This window comes from Ooceraea biroi, chromosome 4, assembly GCF_003672135.1.
Source record: "Ooceraea biroi isolate clonal line C1 chromosome 4, Obir_v5.4, whole genome shotgun sequence".
Classification (NCBI taxonomy): domain Eukaryota; kingdom Metazoa; phylum Arthropoda; class Insecta; order Hymenoptera; family Formicidae; genus Ooceraea; species Ooceraea biroi.
The window spans coordinates 2,287,419-2,308,131 of NC_039509.1; the positions used below are offsets into that span (position 1 = coordinate 2,287,419).

The window sequence follows — 20,713 nt, forward strand, 5'->3', positions numbered from 1 at the left end:
GAAAAGCGATTTAATTTTTGATGGTGTTCGGACTTTATACGAAAGAGGCTTCATAGTAGAATCTGTGTCGAGACGAAGACAGTCTTGTTGAACTTGAACCACGAATAAATCTAGAAATCGCCATTTCGGAAAAATCTATAAAGGAAAAGTTTATTTGAATCCATGATTGAACCAGTAAAATGTTCATATTACTAGTGAAAAATCATCTCGACGTTCTTAAGAATAACTTCTTCTATATTCCATACAAATATAGAATAATATTACTGAAGCTTTCGTTAATAATACAAAGGAACCTCATTTAGAATTTCCACATGAAGAAGAGCAGCAAGCCCCGTTTTGAACCATAAGTCAGACCATTTCGACAGTGTGATTGCATTATCTATCGCCTGATATGCCATTCCACGTGCTAGTGTGCTTACTACCTCCCATTTATGGTCCCTACTATCTCCTTTTTCATCAAAAGTAACAAGCGATTCTCTGTAACATTAATCATTATATATTTAAAAGACTGCTACATACATATGGAAAGATATAAAAAGTTTAATATATTGGTATATATAAATTCGTAATGTTACTAATATCATTGAACTGTAATCTATCAATTTCTGTTCATTCAACAGAAATGTGATTAAATTTTATGTTAATAAAATATTTGCAAAAACTAATAATAATTTTGTTGGTACTATACTTATAAAGAATTATCCTCCCTTTTGCGATGACATCATCTTGCATAGTTGGAATTGCAAGGTGATCTATACTCATGACAGTTTTAGGAATTTTGCGGTACCAGTCAGATTCTAGAATCTGCGCAATCACGACACCTGACAAATTCATAAACTGTTTCATCACAGGTCTAGTCCATATCGGACTGAACAGATCTTTAGAAATTGTAGGATGAAATATATATTCCTCGCCAGATAATCTAAGATCTAAATCAGTTAGTGCAAACATCACTTGATAAGTAGATATTGAGTTTTCAATGACATAATTTGTCCACATCCAGTTTTCGTTATAATTATCTTGTACATAACTAGCAGGTGACAAGGTTGGCCATATCTTATATTTCATCTCATGATTGAATCTAATTAGAAATGTTGCTTTAAATTCCGGCTCGTCCCAACACGGAAACCATTGTCGAGCTTCAATAGATTGAATATTTGTTGCCAACAATCTATACCTGTCTTAAGGACATTCCTAAATTTGATAAATTGTCAAAATAATGATTTGAATAGAAGTATCAAGTAGAGTAATAGGCAAGCATAAATCTTTATTTAAAGGAGAACATTTAGCGTATTTTATCATTATGTTTTTTTTAGAGTAATAAATAATTTGGAGAAATTATCTAATGTTTAACATATTGATGTTATTACACATTATATAGCCGCTCAAAATTATTTATCCCTATATAATAACACGTAATAATTATTATTGTACGATAATGTGCATTTTATATTAATAAATATTAAAGTATTATATATTTTAATAATATGAGCACTTATAATGTAAACTCACTGTTGATTACGTGCTTCAGGTTGGAATAAAATGTTTAAATAACCTTCCTCTATGTCTTTATTGATATTTTTCTTGTATGACATGAACAGGGTGTAATTTCCAGGAGATAGCTGATCCTCGAAATAGAGGTCTAGAATGTTCTCGTGACTGTAGTATTTACTATTTATACGATCATATGCCTTATCATTCTTCATACTCAATTTTATTGTTTCCTCTTCAAGTGTGATTGTGTCGTGACTGTGTAAATTTATATTTCCTGTTTCTTTGAGAATTTCAATATCAATTTCGCATTTGGCTTGAAAATGGGACACCTCTGGAGTAAATATAATAAATACTATGCTGATATTATAGTATCGTGGCACGACATCTTTTGATAATTCATAACCACGTGGTCGATATTCATTTTCGATTTGATGTATCGCTTGTACACATGTTATCACAGTAGTGAACATTATACCACTTAAAAGTACTTGAAGGAATAGGATGCCAAGTTTTGTTTCAAATATCTGTAAGGACATTTGATTAACAGAAAAAATTAAATGATTATAAACTATCGTGCACATCCTCTCACACAAATGTCATTTTCTTTCTATAATGTTTCTTTTTCAGTAATAAATCATATTATTAATAATGATAATATTATTTTACAAGATTTTAAAAAGTTTATGCATTCTGTATGTCACATCTGAACGAAGTAAATTTAAACACAACATATAATAACATGTCGACTGACGACAAATAAATGGAATTTAGTTTTTGTATCAACAAATTGTGCTCTTCTACGTGCTTCTGGTACCTCTACCCCATTAATTGCTCTTTATACAGTATTGTATCGTTAAATAAAAAAGGATATAAATAAAGATCAAATGTTTCTGATGACTTACCTGCATTTTGAAGTGTAGTAACTTTAATGTAAGTATGAAGAAATCAATACAATTAGTTCTTATTGCCGCTAACAGTTCTTTGTGCTGGAATCATACCACTATGCTGTCGCGTTTAAATCTTACCACGACCAAAGAATACTAATATCTGAAAGGGTACAAGACCTAGAAATAATACGAAAACATGTTTACGGTCACACATAATAGTTCTATCAGTCGCCATCTGTAAGCAGACCTTGACAAACAAATGATACATAGCTACTGTAGTAGTTAGACTGATTATATTATCGTTGAATGATACTTAAATAAATTAAATATATAAAGCATAAATTTTTGTCGTGATATCTATTATACTTAATCATTACATTTGTGTTGCAATTACCATTGTATACGCGCGTAGTAACACAGGAGAAGAAATATCACAGACTGAATGCTAAAGATATAACTTTACTGTATATTTTACAACCACCGATGATACTCTATATCTTACAACCACGACCGCTTATGTGCATGTAATACTGTTGAACATCGATAGTTTATTTATGCTTCATCGAACCGATTTAAATTCATGTATGTGTGTGAAGCGTGAAAATGAGGGACTACGCTAATCGATACAAGTTTTGTTCCTCGTTAACGGTCCGGATATAGCGATCCGGGGATCATTCTTGAAACTTCGAATTATGTTATCACTCATCCGCAAATTTGTAAATTATAATCATTTCGACCCAAAGTCGAACACCAACTTGCGCTCAAGAAGTTGATCAAGAATAAAGAGCTCCAAGAGCCGACAGGGAGTGAACATATTAGTTATACTATGGTGTCACTGTATAGATGTTGCAAGTGACTTTAATACCTCGACAAAAGGAAAAATGAAATCACAAAAATTCAGATTCTTTGACATCATTTAATTTCATTTAATAAGTTTTGTCTTTCTTAATTTTTCAGATGGAACCAATTATTTAGGATTGCAGGGGAATATCATTATCTAATCGTTCCTCGTATTGTCATTATCTTTCAATCCTTACAGTACATGTTAAAACACCGCGCTCTCTTCCCGCACCTGTTTCTCACAGTATAATTTCTATATCTTATACCGTGACTGCGTAAAGCTTTTCTGTTTAACTTGTAACGAATGAGCTGTAATTAGTTTTTATTTATTCAATGTCTCAATCTAACTAATGAACTATTATTATTTATATTATTCGGCGAAAGGAGGAGGCCCGATAAGCCACGATTTCGGCCCTCTCTGGATTTTATTGTAAATTATCAGAAACAATTTCTTAATACATAAAACACTAATTACGCTGTTTTCAGCCTAAACGGACATGGTCAACGTGGTCGTTATCTTGTTTAAACATAGAAATTCGTATTTGTAGGTATTTTGTGCAGTACTACACAACTCGTGAAAATCGTGAATATTATATTGGAAAATCATGAATATCATAATATAATTATGTTTGTACGTAAAATTGATGCTGACAGTGAAATAGATCAGATAGCACACACATACCTGGCTGCAAAACCGTGAAAAATGAACTCGCCTTTCATCGTACTGAATCTATGAGGTGAAAAAAAGTGACTTTGTGTAAGGAATATGTTATGCAAAAGAATATTTAGTTGGTAAGGAGCGAAGCGTGAATCAAGCACCTCGAATCGTGAGAGGAAGAGGACTCACGTGAACCAAGCACCCCGTACGTTTCACTGTCAGCAACAATTTTACGTACAAACATAATTATATTATGATGTTCATGATTTTCCAATATAATATCCACGATTTTCACGAGTTATATAGAACTGCACAAAATACCCACAAATACGAATTTCTATGTTTAAACAAGATAACGACCACGTTGAACATGTCCGTTTAGGCTGAAAACAGCTTAATTAGTGTTTTATGTATTAAGAAATTGTTTCTGATAATTTACAATAAAATCCAGAGAGGGCCGAAATCGTGGTTTATCGGGCCTCCTCCTTTAAAGTGTTTCCTCTGAACAGTTTATCTAACTCCATTAAAGTTATGATAATCGTTGAACAGATTGATTGCTATATTGATTTATCTTCGATGGGTATGCCACGTCGCAAACGTCGGCTCACTGCATTGTGAATTCATTAATTGATCTAAACTACGGTCAATAGTTGTCAAATTTTGTCGCGTGAAAGTTTTGCGATTATATAATTTTTCGTAATATCTGTTGCTTATTAAGTATTCAACCACAAAATAAACTATTTGTCGAGAAACGAAAATTCTCCTTTGAATGGACCATTCTGATCCTCCACTACTATTCAAAAATCGCCCAGTCAGCAGCAACGGCGACGTCGCTCGTTTGATCGCGAGATTAGGTTCTTTCTCAAATTCAAAATTGTGTTCGTTCCATTATATACTATTATACAATTATTTTACTGACTTACTTTGTATATTTAGAACAATGTTATATAAGAAAAACAAAATGTACGGTAATATAAATATAAATTATAGTAAAAGCGAAATTAATGACACATGACAGACAGTATAATAATAATAATAACGTTATTAATACTAAACACAAGTAAAACTATCTAGAAAAATGTATTGAAATATAAATTTAACGTACAAAATTAAACACATTGAATAATACATAAATTTGTTAAACACTATCTAATTATAAGCCAATATGCGTAGAAATATTTATAATACAATTTTATAAACATATAGTTGTATATCTCACTGACATATTTAAGTAATTAGTTTCTGTCTCTTATTTTTAACTTCACAAGTCTGTCCTTCTGGTACTCGATTTGACGCCAGCGTCTTTTGATAACATCATCAAGAATGCCATTTAATTCTGAGTATTTAAAATAATAATACTTGATTCTGCTTATCTAAAACACATTTTAACATCTTCTAATTAAAAATTTTTAAGAAAAGAAATAGGTACAAGTAAGAAACCGCCATATTTACAAATTTTATGGTACCAAGTCTTTAGTCTGTACCAAAATCCTGTCGTAACTAACATTTTTATTACAACTACGATAAAAAGACATTACTTTTACACTAATGTGTGCATACATATATGCAATAATAACTACAGCTAATAATAATAAAGCCACTACGTACCAAAAAATAAAACATCCGAAAACAATTAAAACATTTAAATCATAAAAATTACCCGTTGAAGATTATCAGGAAATGAACGATTTATAATAATAAATATTAGTTTGGCTTTGTGGAAAGCTGAAACACTACAAAAAATTGAATTAATAGATTCGAAATTATATTATACTGGTAAAGAAACTTGCAATACGTTTTTGGAACAGCAAGTTATAAAAATAGTTTCATTACTTGTACGCCTCTAGAAGTCGTATGATTGCGGCTACATGTTCCACTGCATAATCAACAAAGATGGCATAACGGAAAATAGTGGGATATTTGTCTTTCCAGCTAGGAGAATAATAGAAACTGGCGATAGCAAATCGAGGTTTTTCAGCGCATGAAATATAATCAAACACTTTTGAATCATTTATGTGTATTTCTTTCAACTTCAGCAAAACGTTTTCATCCGCAATCATCGCACCTTTACAGTACGTCCATTCTCTCCATTCCGGCAAAAGTCTATAACATGCAGAAAATGAATAAAATTTGATACCAAAGTCCTTATTATCATAAATGGCACAATTTATTATTAACAGATTTCGCAAAATTAAAACATTTCCCGACAAATATGCTGACGAAACATGCACTAAATTACATGTAGTAATGTCTATATCTAAGGAAGAAAAAAATAATTCTGAGAAGATGAAGTCGCCAGAATCAACGAAACAATACAATGTGTTTTAAAGCAAATTGCGACAGCGAAAACTAAGGAATATATTACGTTTTGTGTATCCCATTTGCTTTGTGTTCAAAATACGGTATATTGAACTATTATACTAATAATAGTAAATAGTAAATAATAATAATCTAATAATAAAGAAGATTTTACAAAAACTTATTACACAAATATAATTTAATGCCTTTCTCGGAAAGTCCTGCATTTGCGAATATTAAAAATGTCTCGAACTGCATGTATTGAACAAAAAAAATATCACAATAGAAAGAATCTAATTGCAGGAATTGTACTTGTGATTTGTAGGATCATTTAGGTGTTTCTCCAGTCTAGATTGCGCAATTTCTTCACAATCTGTATCACCAAAAATACATGCCCATCTTACAGCCTCTCTGCGCAACCACTTAGTAAGATCATCTTCATCGACCTTTTCGTTGTATGTTAAGTTTTCGAGCAAACCGTGCAAGATAAAGCGCATATCTTTCTATAAAAGTTGTAAGAAATGATATGATCATCATATACATGTTTTGTTGTTTATAAAAGTAAATATTGGAAGTTATTAATCCCTTATTTTATTTCAATAAACAATATTATTTGTTACAATATTATTATTTTATTATTTCAATGAACAATATACAGGGTGTCTCATAACTCCTTACTTTCCCGTTAACGGTATAATTTGGACTTAGCTGAGTTAAAAAGCTTTGTACCATTTTGCGATTTTCGCAAGAATAACCGAATTATTACGATTAAAGTAAATTAACGAGTGCGCGGCTCGTGCAGCGAGACCGTCGGTAGGAGGACCGCGCACTCATTCGGATATTTTAATAGTTTAATAACTCGGTTATTATTGCGAAAATCGTAATTGGTACAGGACTGTTCGACTGGGCTAAGTCCAAAGTATACGGGGTGTGCACGTAACAACATGCGTATTAAAAACTTTTAATAAATTTATGACTATCTGACCTTTAAAGATTCGCTCTCTTCAAATAGTAAGAAACGCGATAGGTCTCTAAAAATTTGGAACATTGGGTACCATGCTACGTAATCCCTCTCTTGCCGCAAGTAATAAATGAGATACGCAAACATGTCGTATGTAACTTCTCCTTTCATGAAGAAATAATATGTGTCATCGATGATTTGAGCACGGTTAATAACATGAATCTTCTCATACTCCTTATGCTTTAAATAGTCTGTAATTGCCTTTAAGCTCGTGTAATCGTATCTCACACGATAGTATCCTATTGCACAATAAATAATATTAAAAGATATCGTCAATCCGACGCATAAAGAATAAAGTAAATATGCTTGTTGTAATGTACATTATAGGAATATTGTGAACATATAAAACTGTAACTATGCTGTAAAATAAACAGGAATCTTATTAATTTGATGCACACGGTACTCACCTGTTTGCTTTAAGTTTACTATGATCCAACCATCACTATCAGAAAGTGGAACATGTACTTCACTGCTTTCCTCCGGAAGTATCCAATTATAAGGGACTGTGTTATTGAAGTCTAATTGCTTCCATGTAGTGAAAGTGATAGGTAAGCAGTTAGGTGACGCTGGCCCAGCTAAAGCGCCTTTATCATCGACGTAATATACAGATAATGAGAGTCTGTATTCACTTCGGTGAACATATACAATAGGATGATTATTACTTGTTGTCCATGTCTCCATTATATTTTCCAAGGTATAGTTTTTCAGGTTTGGATTATTCATATTATTTTGCATTAAATCCCATAGATGATTAAGACTAGGAGACTGAAACTTGCTAAATGTATAAAAGTTATAGTTTCTGATAGTTAAACTACAATAAATTATATATAAAAGTTTACGTACACAAATTGTAGACATGTTACAATAACATTATAGAACAAGGAAAGATAGTTTGCAATTGAATATAAAGAGTAAAGCGCTAACGCAAACATAATTATAAAAAGCGTTATTTTGCATGAAATTCTATATGATACTGTAGCTTCTTTCATTTTCGTAATCAAAAATTAATGAGACATCGGAGTTATACTAAAACTATACCGTTGTGTTTATTACGTCGCATATTACATTATCTTAAGATACAATTGCTACTGTATTACAGAATGTTACTCACTACGTGTCCTTATAATTCTTGGTAATGTGTAGAAACTCGTAGCCCATAATATGTTGTAACATGCGCAATATGACAGGTGCTGTAAAAATGCATATAACATGTGAGTGTATATAGAAGACAAATAAGTATTTGTAAAATATGAATCTATATATTCAAACATGTAAAATATTTCTCAGATGAAATACAGTTAAAAAAAAATTTTAAATACATTTTCACATAGTATTTTATTTAGTAACACTTCATTGATGATAGAATACTAATCTCTTTTAAGAAATATATAATATCTATCCTTTATAAATATTACAGTTTGCATATCCCATTCGAGTTGTTGCTCTAATTTCGCATAACAAAGCAGTTACATAATAAGGTATACAAATACGATACGTAGCAAAATTTTATTAAAATTACTTTTTGTTTTCTTCATCTTAATTGGGATTAAACAATTACAGAACGTCATTTTGTTTATTATTATTCTGGCTTACCTTTGACATAAATTGGGAAAGAGAAAAGCGATTTAATTTCTGATGGTGTTCGGACTTCATATGAAAGAGGCTTCATAGTAAACTGTGTGTCGACACGAAGACAGTCTTGCTGAACTTGAACCACGAACAAATCTAGAAATCGCCATTTCGGAAAAATCTATAAAGGAAAAGTTTATTTGATTCCATTGAAAGTTAAATCAGAAAACTGTTCGTATTAATAGTGTAAAATCATCTTATAAGTCTTAAGAATAACTTCTTCTATATATCATACAAATACAGAGAAATATTACTAAAGCTTGCGTTAATAATACAAATGAACCTCATCTAGAATTTCCACATGAAGAAGAGCGGCAAGTCCTGTTTTGAACCATAAGTCAGACCACCACGACAGTGTTATTGCATTATCTATCTCGTGATATACTATTCCACGTGCTACTGTGCGTGCTATCTCCCGTTTGTGAACATTGCTATGTAATATTTCATTATAAGTAACAAGCGATTCTCTGTAACATAATATTTAAAAGACAGCTGTACATATACATATGAAGATATAAAGATATAAACAATTTAATATAATGTTATATATAAATTCGTACTGCGACTAATATCATCGAACTGTAATGTATCTATTTCTTTCTCATTCAATGTGAGTAAATTTTATTCATACAATATTAGCAAATAATAATAATTTTGATATAGCTATACTTATAAAGAATGAGCCTCCATTTTCCGATGGCATCCTCTGGCATAGCCGGAAGTGCAAGTAGATTTATATTCAAAACAGTTATAGGAATTTTGCCAAACCAGTCAGATTCTATGATCTTCCTAATCACGATATCTGCAAAGTTCATAAAATTTGCCACGCTACGTCTACTCCATGTACTAAACACATTTATTTTATAAGATTCGGTTGTTGTAAGATGTGATATATTTTTATCTTCATATTCATATTCAGCTGCATATTCAGCCGCATATTCAACTTCATATTCATCGTAATATTCATCGTCAGAGTTATAGGTATATCTATGTGTAGATATATATGCAAGATCTAAATCAGTTAGTGTAAACATCACATGGTATGTAGATATTGGGTATGGAATGACAACATTTGTCCATACCCAGTCTTGTTTATGATCCTCTGATGTAAATCTTGTAGTTGACCATATTGGCCATATTTTATAGTTCATCTTATGATTGAATCTAATTAGAAATGTTGCTTTAAATTCCGGCTCGTCCCAACACGGAAACCATTTTCGAGCTTCAATAGATTGAATATTTGTTGCCAACAATCTATACCTGTTTTAAGGACATTCCTAAATATAATAAATTGTCAAAATGATGATTTGAATAGAAGTATCAAGTAGAGCAATAGGCAAGCATAGATTTTTATTTAAAGGAGAACATTTAGCGTATTTTATCATTATTTTTTTTTTCGAGTGATAAATAATTTGGAGAAATTATCTAATGTTTAACATATTGATGTTATTACACATTGTATAGCCGCCCAAAATTATTTGTCCCTATATAATAACACGTAATAATTATTATTGTACGATAATGTGCATTTTATATTAATAAATATTAAAGTATTATGTATTTTAATAATATGAACTTATAATATTAACTCACTGTTTACGTGCTTCAGGCTGAAATAAAATGTTAAAATAACCTTCCCCTATGCCTTCACCAATATGTATAACGTATGATATGGACAGAGTATAATTTCCAGGAGATAGCTGGTGCTTGAAACAGAGGTCTAGAATGTTCTCCTGGATAGAATGTTTTCCAAAATTGTTCCTGCATTCTTCTCCAGCTATGCGTTCATATGTCTCATTATTCTTCATAACTAATTTTATTATTTTTTCACCACTCGTATCGGGACTGTGTAAGCTTATATTCGACGTTGCTTTGAAAATTTCAATATCAATTTCGCAGTCGCCTTTTAAATGATCCATCGTTTCAAAAACTATTATGCTGATATTATAGTGCCGTGGCAGTACATCTTTTGATAAACGATAACCAAGTTCTCTATATGTCTTATTTTCGGTAAGCCAATCTTCCCCTTGCACACATGTTATCAGTATACCACTTAAAAGTACTGGAAGGAATAGGATGCCAAGTCTTTTTTCAAATATCTGTAACAACATTTCGTCATCAGAAAAACTTAACAGATTATTAAATGTCGTGTACCTCCTCTCACAAAAACGTTATTTTTCTTTTTCAGTAATAAACCGTATTATTAAAAATGATAATATTATTTTACAAGATTTTAAAAAGTTTATGCATTTTGTATATCACATATGAACGAAGTAAATTTAAACACAACATATAATAACATGTCGACTGACGACAAATAAATGGAATTTAGTTTTTGTATCAACAAATTGTGCTCTTCTACGTGCTTCTGGTACCTCTACCCCATTAATTGCTCTTTATACAGTATTGTATCGTTAAATAAAAAAGGATATAAATAAAGATCAAATGTTTCTGATGACTTACCTGCATTTTGAAGTGTAGTAACTTTAATGTAAGTATGAAGAAATCAATACAATTAGTTCTTATTGCCGCTAACAGTTCTTTGTGCTGGAATCATACCACTATGCTGTCGCGTTTAAATCTTACCACGACCAAAGAATACTAATATCTGAAAGGGTACAAGACCTAGAAATAATACGAAAACATGTTTACGGTCACACATAATAGTTCTATCAGTCGCCATCTGTAAGCAGACCTTGACAAACAAATGATACATAGCTACTGTAGTAGTTAGACTGATTATATTATCGTTGAATGATACTTAAATAAATTAAATATATAAAGCATAAATTTTTGTCGTGATATCTATTATACTTAATCATTACATTTGTGTTGCAATTACCATTGTATACGCGCGTAGTAACACAGGAGAAGAAATATCACAGACTGAATGCTAAAGATATAACTTTACTGTATATTTTACAACCACCGATGATACTCTATATCTTACAACCACGACCGCTTATGTGCATGTAATACTGTTGAACATCGATAGTTTATTTATGCTTCATCGAACCGATTTAAATTCATGTATGTGTGTGAAGCGTGAAAATGAGGGACTACGCTAATCGATACAAGTTTTGTTCCTCGTTAACGGTCCGGATATAGCGATCCGGGGATCATTCTTGAAACTTCGAATTATGTTATCACTCATCCGCAAATTTGTAAATTATAATCATTTCGACCCAAAGTCGAACACCAACTTGCGCTCAAGAAGTTGATCAAGAATAAAGAGCTCCAAGAGCCGACAGGGAGTGAACATATTAGTTATACTATGGTGTCACTGTATAGATGTTGCAAGTGACTTTAATACCTCGACAAAAGGAAAAATGAAATCACAAAAATTCAGATTCTTTGACATCATTTAATTTCATTTAATAAGTTTTGTCTTTTTTAATTTTTCAGATGGAACCAATTATTTAGGATTGCAAGGGAATATCATTATCTAATCGTTCCTCGTATTGTCATCATCTTTCATTCCTTACAGCCCATGTCAAAATATTTCGCTCTTTTCCCGCACCTGTTTGTCAGTATATAATTTCTATCTTATACCGTGACTGCATAAAGCTTTCTGTTTAAGCTGTAACGAATGAGCTGTTATTAGGTTTTATTTATCCAATGTCTAACTAATGAACCCTTATTATTTGTATTATTCGAAAAACTTTCAAATGTTTTCTCCGAACAGTTTTTCTAACTCCATTAAAGTTATGATAATAGTTAAACAAATTGATTGCTATATTGATTTATCTTCGATGGGTATGTCACGTCGCAAACGTCGGCTCGCTGCATTGTGAATTCATTAATCGATCTAAACTACGGTCAATTGTTGTCAACTTTTGTCGCGTGAAAGTTTTCCGATTATAATTGTTCGTAATATCTGTTGCTTATTAAATATTCAACCACAAAATAAATTATTCGTCGAGAAACGAGAACTCTCCTTTGGATGAACCATCCTCCATAATTATTCAAAAATCGCCCAGTCAGCAGCAACGGCGACGTCGCTCGTTTGATCGCGGGATTAGGTTCTTTCTCAAATTCAAAATTGTGTTCGCTCCATTATATACTATTATACAATTATTTTACTGACTCACTTTGTATATTTAGAACAATGTTATATAAGAAAAACAAAATGTACGGTAATATAAATATAAATTATAGTAAAAGCGAAAGTAATGACATATAACAGACAGTATAATAATAATAATAACGTTATTAATACTAAACACAAGTAATACTATCTAGAAAAATGTATTGAAATATAAATTTAACGTAAAAATTTAAACACATTGAATAATATATGTTAAACACTATCTAAGTATAAGTCAATATGCGTAGAAATATTTATAATACAATTTCATAAACATATAGCTGTATATCTCACTGACATATTTAAGTAATTAGTTTCTGTCTCTTATTTTTAACTTCACAAGTCTGTCCTTCTGGTACTCGATTTGACGCAAGCGTCTTCTGATAACATCATCAAGATATTCATTTCTTTCTAAGTATTTAAAATAATTATGCTTGATTCTGCTTATCTAAAACACACATTTTAACATCTTCTAAATAAAAATTTTTAAGAAAAGAAATAGTTACAAGTAACAAACAACCGCAATATCTACAAATTTTGGTACAGTCTGTACCAAAATCCTGTCGTAACTAACATTTTTATTACAACTACGATAAAAAGACATTACTTTTTATACTACTGTGTATATACGTATATGTAATAATAACTAAAGCTAATAATAAAGCTACTATGGCTGCGTTCCGATATTCACTGCCAGTACTGAAAAGCTATAGTATACGTGACATATACTATAGCTTTTCAGTACTGGCAGTGAATATCGGAACGCAGCTTATAAGTACCAAAAAATAAAACACACGAAAACAATCAAAACAATTGAATTATAAAAATTACCAGCTGAAGATTATCATCAGAAAATGAACGATTTATAATAATAAATACTAGTTTAGCTTTGTCGAACTCTGAAACACTGCAAAAAACTGAATTAATAGATTCGAAATTATATTATACTGGTAAAGAAACTTGCAATACGTTTTTGAAACAGCAAGTTATAAAAATAGTTTCATTACTTGTACGCCTCTAGAATTCGTATGATTGCGGCTACATGTTCCACTGCATAATCAACAAGGATGGCATAATGGAAAATACTGGGATATTTGTCTTTCCAGCTAGGAGATGAATAATAGAAACTGTCGATAGCAAATTGAGGTTTTCCAGCGCATGAAATATAATCAAACACTTTTGAATCATTTATGTGTACTTCTTTCAACTTCAGCAAAACGTATTCATCCGCAATCATCGCACCTTTACAGTACGTCCATTCTCTCCATTCCGGCAAAAGTCTATAACATGCAGAAAATGAATAAAATTTGATACCAAAGTCCTTATTATCATAAATGGCACAATTTATTATTAACAAATTTCGCAAAATTAAAACATTTCCCGACAAACATGCTGACGAAACATGCACTAAATTACATGTAGTAATGTCTATATCTAAGGAAGAAAAAAATAATTCTGAGAAGATGAAGTCGCCAGAATCAACGAAACAATACAATGTGTTTTAAAGCAAATTGCGACAGCGAAAACTAAGGAATATATTACGTTTTGTGTATCCCATTTGCTTTGTGCTCAAAATACGGCATATTGAACTATTATAAATTTCATACTCCCATATAACAGATATACAGAAACAAAGTTTAATGCAATTGTAAATAATAATAATCTAATAATAAAGAAAATTTTGCACAAACTTATTATACAGTTTAACAAATATAATTTAATGCCTTTCTCGGAAAGTCCTGCATTTGCGAGTATTAAAAATGTCTCGAACTGCATGTATTGAACAAAAGAAATATCACAATAGAAAGAATCTAATTGCAGGAATTGTACTTGTGATTTGTAGGATCATTTAGGTGTTTCTCCAGTCTAGATTGCGCAATTTCTTCACAATCTGTATCACCAAAAATACATGCCCATCTTACAGCCTCTCTGCGCAACCATTTAGTAAGATCATCTTCATCGGACTTTTCGTTGTATGTTAAGTTTTCGAGCAAACCGTGCAAGATAAAGCGCATATCTTTCTATAAAAGTTGTAAGAAATGATATGATCATCATATACATGTTTTGTTGTTTATAAAAGTAAATATTGGAAGTTATTAATCCCTTATTTTATTTCAATAAACAATATTATTTATTACAATATTATTATTTTATTATTTCAATGAACAATATACAGGGTGTCTCATAACTCCTTACTTTCCCGTTAACGGTATAATTTGGACTTAGCTGAGTTAAAAAGCTTTGTACCATTTTGCGATTTTCGCAAGAATAACCGAATTATTACGATTAAAGTAAATTAACGAGTGCGCGGCTCGTGCAGCGAGACCGTCGGTAGGAGGACCGCGCACTCATTCGGATACTTTAATAGTTTAATAACTCGGTTATTATTGCGAAAACCGTAATTGGTACAGGACTGTTCGACTGGGCTAAGTCCAAAGTATACGTGGTATGCACGTAACAACATGCGTATTAAAAACTTTTAATAAATTTATGACTATCTGACCTTTAAAGGTTCGCTCTCTTCAAATGGTAAGAAACGCGATAGGTCTCTAAAAATTTGGAACATTGGGTACCATGCTACGTAATCCCTCTCTTGCCGCAAGTAATAAATGAGATACGCAAACATGTCGTATGTAACTTCTCCTTTCATGAGGAAATAATATGTGTCATCGATGATTTGAGCACGGTTAATAACATGAATCTTCTCATACTCCTTATGATTTAAATAGTCTGTAATTGCCTTTAAGCTCGTGTAATCGTATCTCACACGATAGTATCCTATTGCACAATAAATAATATTAAAAGATATTATCAATCCAACGCATAAAGAATAAAGTAAATATGCTTGTTGTAATGTACATTGTAGGAATATTGTGAACATATAAAACTGTAACTATGCTGTAAAATAAACAGGAATCTTATTAATTTGATGCACACGGTACTCACCTGTTTGCTTTAAGTTTACTATAATCCACCCATCACTATCAGAAAGTGGAACATGTACTTCACTGCTTTCCTCCGGAAGTATCCAATTATAAGGGACTGTGTTATTGAAGTCTAATTGCTTCCATGTAGTGAAAGTGATAGGTAAGCAGTTAGGTGACGCTGGCCCAGCTAAAGCGCCTTTATCATCGACGTAATTTTCAGATATTGACAGTAGGTTTTCACTTCGGTGAACATGTACAACAGGATGATTATTTCTTGTTATCCAAGTCTCCATTATATTTTTCAAGGTATAGTTTTTCAGATTTGAATTATCCATATTATTTTGCATTAAATCCCATAGATGATTAAGACTAGGAGACTGAAACTTGCTAAATGTACAAAAGGTATAGTTTCTGATAGTTAAACTACAATAAATTATATATAAAAGTTTACGTACACAAATTGCACACATGTTACAATAACATTACAGAACAAGGAAAAATAGTTTGCAATTGAATATGAAGAGTAAAGCGCTAACGCAAACATAATTATAAAAAACGTTATTTTGCATGAAATTCTATATGATACTGTAGCTTCTTTCATTTTTCGTAATCAAAAAATAATGAGATATCGGAGTTACACTAAAATTATACCGTTGTGTTTATTACGTCGCATATTACATTATCTTAAGATACAATTGCTACTGTATTACAGAATGTTACTCACTACGTGTCCGTATAATTCTTGATAATGTGTAGAAACTCGTAGTCCATAATAATATGTTGTAACATGCGCAATATGACAGGTGCTGTAAAAATGCATATAACATGTGAGTGTATATAGAAGACAAATAAGTATTTGTAAAATATGAATCTCCATATTCAAACATGTAAAATATTTCTCAGATGAAATACAGTTAAAAAAAAATTTTAAATACATTTTCACATAGTATTTTATTTAGTAACACTTCATTGATGATAGAATACTAATCTCTTTTAAGTAATATATAATATATATCCTTTATAAATATTACAGTTTGCATATCCCATTCAATTTGTTGCTCTAATTTCGCATAACAAAACAGTTACATAATAAGGTATACAAATACGATACGTAGCAAAATTTTATTAAAATTACCTTTTGTTTTCTTCATCTTAATTGGGATTAAACAATTACAGAACGTCATTTTGTTTATTATTATTCTGGCTTACCTTTGACATAAATTGGGAAAGAGAAAAGCGATTTAATTTCTGATGGTGTTCGGACTTCATATGAAAGAGGCTTCATAGTAAACTGTGTGTCGACACGAAGACAGTCTTGCTGAACTTGAACCACGAACAAATCTAGAAATCGCCATTTCGGAAAAATCTATAAAGGAAAAGTTTATTTGATTCCATTGAAAGTTAAATCAGAAAACTGTTCGTATTAATAGTGTAAAATCATCTTATAAGTCTTAAGAATAACTTCTTCTATATATCATACAAATATAGAGAAATATTACTAAAGCTTGCGTTAATAATACAAATGAACCTCATCTAGAATTTCCACATGAAGAAGAGCGGCAAGTCCTGTTTTGAACCATAAGTCAGACCACCACGACAGTGTTATTGCATTATCTATCTCGTGATATACTATTCCACGTGCTACTGTGCGTGCTATCTCCCGTTTGTGGACATTGCTATCTAATATTTCATTATAAGTAACAAGCGATTCTCTGTAACATAATATTTAAAAGACAGCTGTACATATACATATGAAGATATAAAGATATAAACAATTTAATATAATGTTATATATAAATTCGTACTGCGACTAATATCATCGAACTGTAATGTATCTATTTCTTTCTCATTCAATGTGAGTAAATTTTATTCATACAATATTAGCAAATAATAATAATTTTGATATAGCTATACTTATAAAGAATGAGCCACCATTTTCCGATGGCATCCTCTGGCATAGCCGGAATTGCAAGTAGATTTATATCCAAAACAGTTATAGGAATTTTGCCAAACCAGTCAGATTCTATGATCTTCCTAATCTCGATATCTGCAAAGTTCATAAAATTTGCCACGCCACGTCTACTCCATGTACTAAACACTCTTATTTTAGAAGATTCGGTTGCTGTAGGATGTGATATATTTTTATCTTCATATTCATCGTCAGAGGTATATGTATATCTATGTGTAGATATATATGCAAGATCTAAATCAGTTAGTGTAAACATCACATGGTATGTAGATATTGGATATGGAATGACAAAAGTTGTCAATGCCCAGCCTTGAGTATGATTATCTAGTATAAACCTTGTAGTTGGCCATATTGGCCATATCTTATATTTCTTGTAATGATTGAATTTAATTAGAAATGTTGCTTTAAATTCCGGCTCGTCCCAACACGGAAACCATTTTCGAGCTTCAATAGATTGAATATTTGTTGCCAACAATCTATACCTGTTTTAAGGACATTCCTAAATATAATAAATTGTCAAAATGATGATTTGAATAGAAGTATCAAGTAGAGCAATAGGCAAGCATAGATTTTTATTTAAAGGAAAACATTTAGCGTATTTTATCATTATGTTTTTTTTCGAGTGATAAATAATTTGGAGAAATTATCTAATGTTTAACATATTGATGTTATTGCACATTGTATAGCCGCCCAAAATTATTTGTCCCTATATAATAACACGTAATAATTATTATTGTACGATAATGTGCATTTTATATTAATAAATATTAAAGTATTATGTATTTTAATAATATGAACTTATAATATTAACTCACTGTTTACGTGCTTCAGGCTGAAATAAAATGTTAAAATAACCTTCCCCTATGCCTTCACCAATATATATAACGTATGATATGGACAGAGTATAATTTCCAGGAGATAGCTGGTACTTGAAACAGAGGTCTAGAATGTTCTCCTGGATCGAATGTTTTCCAAAAATGTTCCTGCATTCTTCTCCAGCTATGCGTTCATATGTCTCATTATTCTTCATAACTAATTTTATTATTTTTTCACCAATCGTATCGGGACTGTGTAAGCTTATATTCGACGTTGCTTTGAAAATTTCAATATCAATTTCGCATTCACCATGTAAATAACTCGTTTCTGAAAAAAATCTCATCTTGATATTATAGTGCCGTGGCATTACATCTTTTGATAAACGATAACCAAGTTCTCTATATGGCTTAGTTTCAGTAGGCCGATCTTCCGATGGTGTATATGTTATCACAGTAGTAAATATCATTCCACATAGAAATAGTTGAAGGAATAGGGTGCCAAGTTTTATTTCAAATATCTGTAAGGATAATTGAGTAACAGAAAAAATTAAATAATTATAAAATATCGTGTACATCCTCCCACAAAAATGTCATTTTCTTTCTCAGTAATGTTCTGAATAATTTTTTTTTTCCAGTAATAAATCATATTATTAATAATGATAATATTATTTTACAAGAGTTTAAAAAGTTTATGCATTTTGTATATCACATCTGATAACGGAACAAAATAAAGCAAAACATGTAATAACATGTCGATTGACGACAAAAAATGGAATTTAGTTTTTATATCAACAAATTGTGCTCTTCTACGTGCTTCTGTTATCTGTACTACTACTCCATTATTTGCTCTTTATACATTATTTTATCTTTAAATGGAAATAAATGTATTAATGTTTCTGATGACTTACCTGCATTTTGAAGTGTAGCGATTTTAATGTAAATATGAAGAAATCCGTATAATTAATTGTTATTACCGCTAAAACAACGCTTTTGCGCTGGAATCATATCGGTATCATCGTAGTTAAATCTTATCACGGCGAAGGAATACGGACATCTAAATTGATACAAGAAGTATAAATAGTATGTAAACATGTTTATGATCACACACAGAATAGTTCTATCTAAAACGGCATAGCTAAATTTGAATAAATTTCAAGACAGAATTGAGCGAAGGTTGTGCTAACTGGCAACGAATGATTTTTATCGAGTGATAAATTATTAAATAAATCACACAATGTAAAACATAATATCTCTATAATAATTATATAAATTTACTACATGTCAAAAATTTTTGGACGCAATTAAAGGATTTTAAAAATTTCCTCATGAGATATAATTGCAATATTTGTGTCGTGATTTATTAAACATCGTACATTATTGCAATATAGTTCATGATTTACAAATCTCTTTATGGATTTCTTCATTAAAGTAGAACCTATCTTTATAGAGACTGTTATAGAGACTGTTATAAAGTAAAAGTAGAGACTTTTATAAATATTTAAAAATACATATTTACAAAAACATAAAGAACATACATAATTTGGTAAACTATTTGTGAACAATCTTGAAATATAAATTTAAAAAAAGAACTTGCGGGAAACCCTCAGCGTGCAATTAAGGATACAAGCGGAAACTATAAGAAATAAAAGTTGTTGGTCGTTTAAATTTCGTCCTGTAACATTTTCTGAATTTGTCGCTCTCGAAATATCCAGGTTTAGAATTTGTGAAATGTAAAATAAGGTTAACCAATAGCGATTACTAGAGATTGGCAATAATTCTCCTAGGCGGGAAACAGAAAAAAGTCATGGAGGAAAATTTAGTAGAAATTTTGTGTACTTTATTTTTAATATAATAATTGTTAATGTAATAATAAGTATAATGTAATAATAAGTAATGTAATAATAAGTATGTATTATTAATATATTTTTAATATTATTTTATTTGCAATTATATAATTCATTTTGACGTGTTATTTAAAGCATATATTAATATTTAATATTTAATATTTAATATTTGTGGATATATCGTATACGTATGTATCAGGTTTTCTATCTTCTTCGTCCTGTAAATCGTCATGGTGTGTCCATT

The 20,713-nt window shown here is 30.8% G+C and overlaps 4 protein-coding genes across 5 annotated transcripts; all 4 read right to left on the bottom strand.

Annotated features, from left to right (window-relative positions):
* Nucleotides 1-275: 275 nt before the first annotated feature.
* Nucleotides 276-1,221, bottom strand: LOC105283792 (puromycin-sensitive aminopeptidase). Its single transcript, XM_026968899.1, has 2 exons — nucleotides 689-1,221; nucleotides 276-477 (listed from the first exon to the last, which is right to left on the bottom strand). Exons 1-2 carry the CDS (start codon nucleotides 1,066-1,068, stop codon nucleotides 276-278), a joined length of 582 nt encoding a protein of 193 aa, XP_026824700.1. The 5' UTR covers nucleotides 1,069-1,221.
* A 247-nt stretch (nucleotides 1,222-1,468) lies between these two features.
* LOC113561830 lies at nucleotides 1,469-2,550 on the bottom strand. The gene is made up of 2 exons (XM_026969179.1): nucleotides 2,397-2,550; nucleotides 1,469-2,018 (listed from the first exon to the last, which is right to left on the bottom strand). The coding sequence occupies exons 1-2, from the start codon at nucleotides 2,400-2,402 to the stop codon at nucleotides 1,509-1,511; spliced, it is 516 nt and encodes a 171-aa protein (XP_026824980.1). The 5' UTR covers nucleotides 2,403-2,550; the 3' UTR covers nucleotides 1,469-1,508.
* A 2,238-nt stretch (nucleotides 2,551-4,788) lies between these two features.
* Nucleotides 4,789-11,444, bottom strand: LOC105287090 (aminopeptidase N-like). Of its 2 annotated transcripts, XM_026969244.1 has the most exons (12): nucleotides 11,291-11,444; nucleotides 10,421-10,926; nucleotides 9,497-10,087; nucleotides 9,111-9,294; nucleotides 8,792-8,948; nucleotides 8,310-8,388; nucleotides 7,606-7,973; nucleotides 7,163-7,437; nucleotides 6,490-6,680; nucleotides 5,713-5,982; nucleotides 5,540-5,612; nucleotides 4,789-5,252 (listed from the first exon to the last, which is right to left on the bottom strand). In XM_026969244.1, exons 1-12 carry the CDS (start codon nucleotides 11,294-11,296, stop codon nucleotides 5,115-5,117), a joined length of 2,838 nt encoding a protein of 945 aa, XP_026825045.1. In that variant the 5' UTR covers nucleotides 11,297-11,444; the 3' UTR covers nucleotides 4,789-5,114. The 2 variants fall into 2 exon arrangements, with proteins under 2 accessions (XP_026825045.1, XP_026825044.1); XM_026969243.1 differs by lacking the exon at nucleotides 11,291-11,444 and having other exon boundaries at nucleotides 10,421-11,265.
* Nucleotides 11,445-12,904: 1,460 nt separating this feature from the next.
* LOC105285366 (aminopeptidase N) lies at nucleotides 12,905-19,966 on the bottom strand. Its single transcript, XM_026969198.1, has 12 exons — nucleotides 19,534-19,966; nucleotides 18,626-19,143; nucleotides 17,756-18,292; nucleotides 17,370-17,553; nucleotides 17,051-17,207; nucleotides 16,566-16,647; nucleotides 15,861-16,228; nucleotides 15,418-15,692; nucleotides 14,745-14,935; nucleotides 13,922-14,194; nucleotides 13,746-13,821; nucleotides 12,905-13,362 (listed from the first exon to the last, which is right to left on the bottom strand). The coding sequence occupies exons 1-12, from the start codon at nucleotides 19,537-19,539 to the stop codon at nucleotides 13,225-13,227; spliced, it is 2,805 nt and encodes a 934-aa protein (XP_026824999.1). The 5' UTR covers nucleotides 19,540-19,966; the 3' UTR covers nucleotides 12,905-13,224.
* Nucleotides 19,967-20,713: the final 747 nt, after the last annotated feature.

Bases quoted from the DNA above. Each gene is read 5' to 3' on its own strand.
- LOC105283792 (XM_026968899.1), bottom strand. From the start codon at position 1,068: ATGAAATATAAGATATGGCCAACCTTGTCACCTGCTAGTTATGTACAA. The intron at 478-688 runs GTATAGTACCAA...TTAATGTTACAG, and splicing joins GGGAGGATAATTCTTTATAA to AGAATCGCTTGTTACTTTTG.
- LOC105287090 (XM_026969243.1), bottom strand. From the start codon at position 10,938: ATGTTGTTACAGATATTTGAAAAAAGACTTGGCATCCTATTCCTTCCA. The intron at 10,088-10,420 runs GTGAGTTAATAT...TCCTTAAAACAG, and splicing joins CAGCCTGAAGCACGTAAACA to GTATAGATTGTTGGCAACAA. The intron at 5,983-6,489 runs GTACAATTCCTG...TGCATGTTATAG, and splicing joins AATGATCCTACAAATCACAA to ACTTTTGCCGGAATGGAGAG.
- LOC105285366 (XM_026969198.1), bottom strand. The intron at 17,554-17,755 runs GTATAGCTATAT...ATTATGTTACAG, and splicing joins TGGTGGCTCATTCTTTATAA to AGAATCGCTTGTTACTTATA. The intron at 13,363-13,745 runs GTAATTTTTATA...TGTGTGTTTTAG, and splicing joins CTGATGATAATCTTCAGCTG to ATAAGCAGAATCAAGCATAA.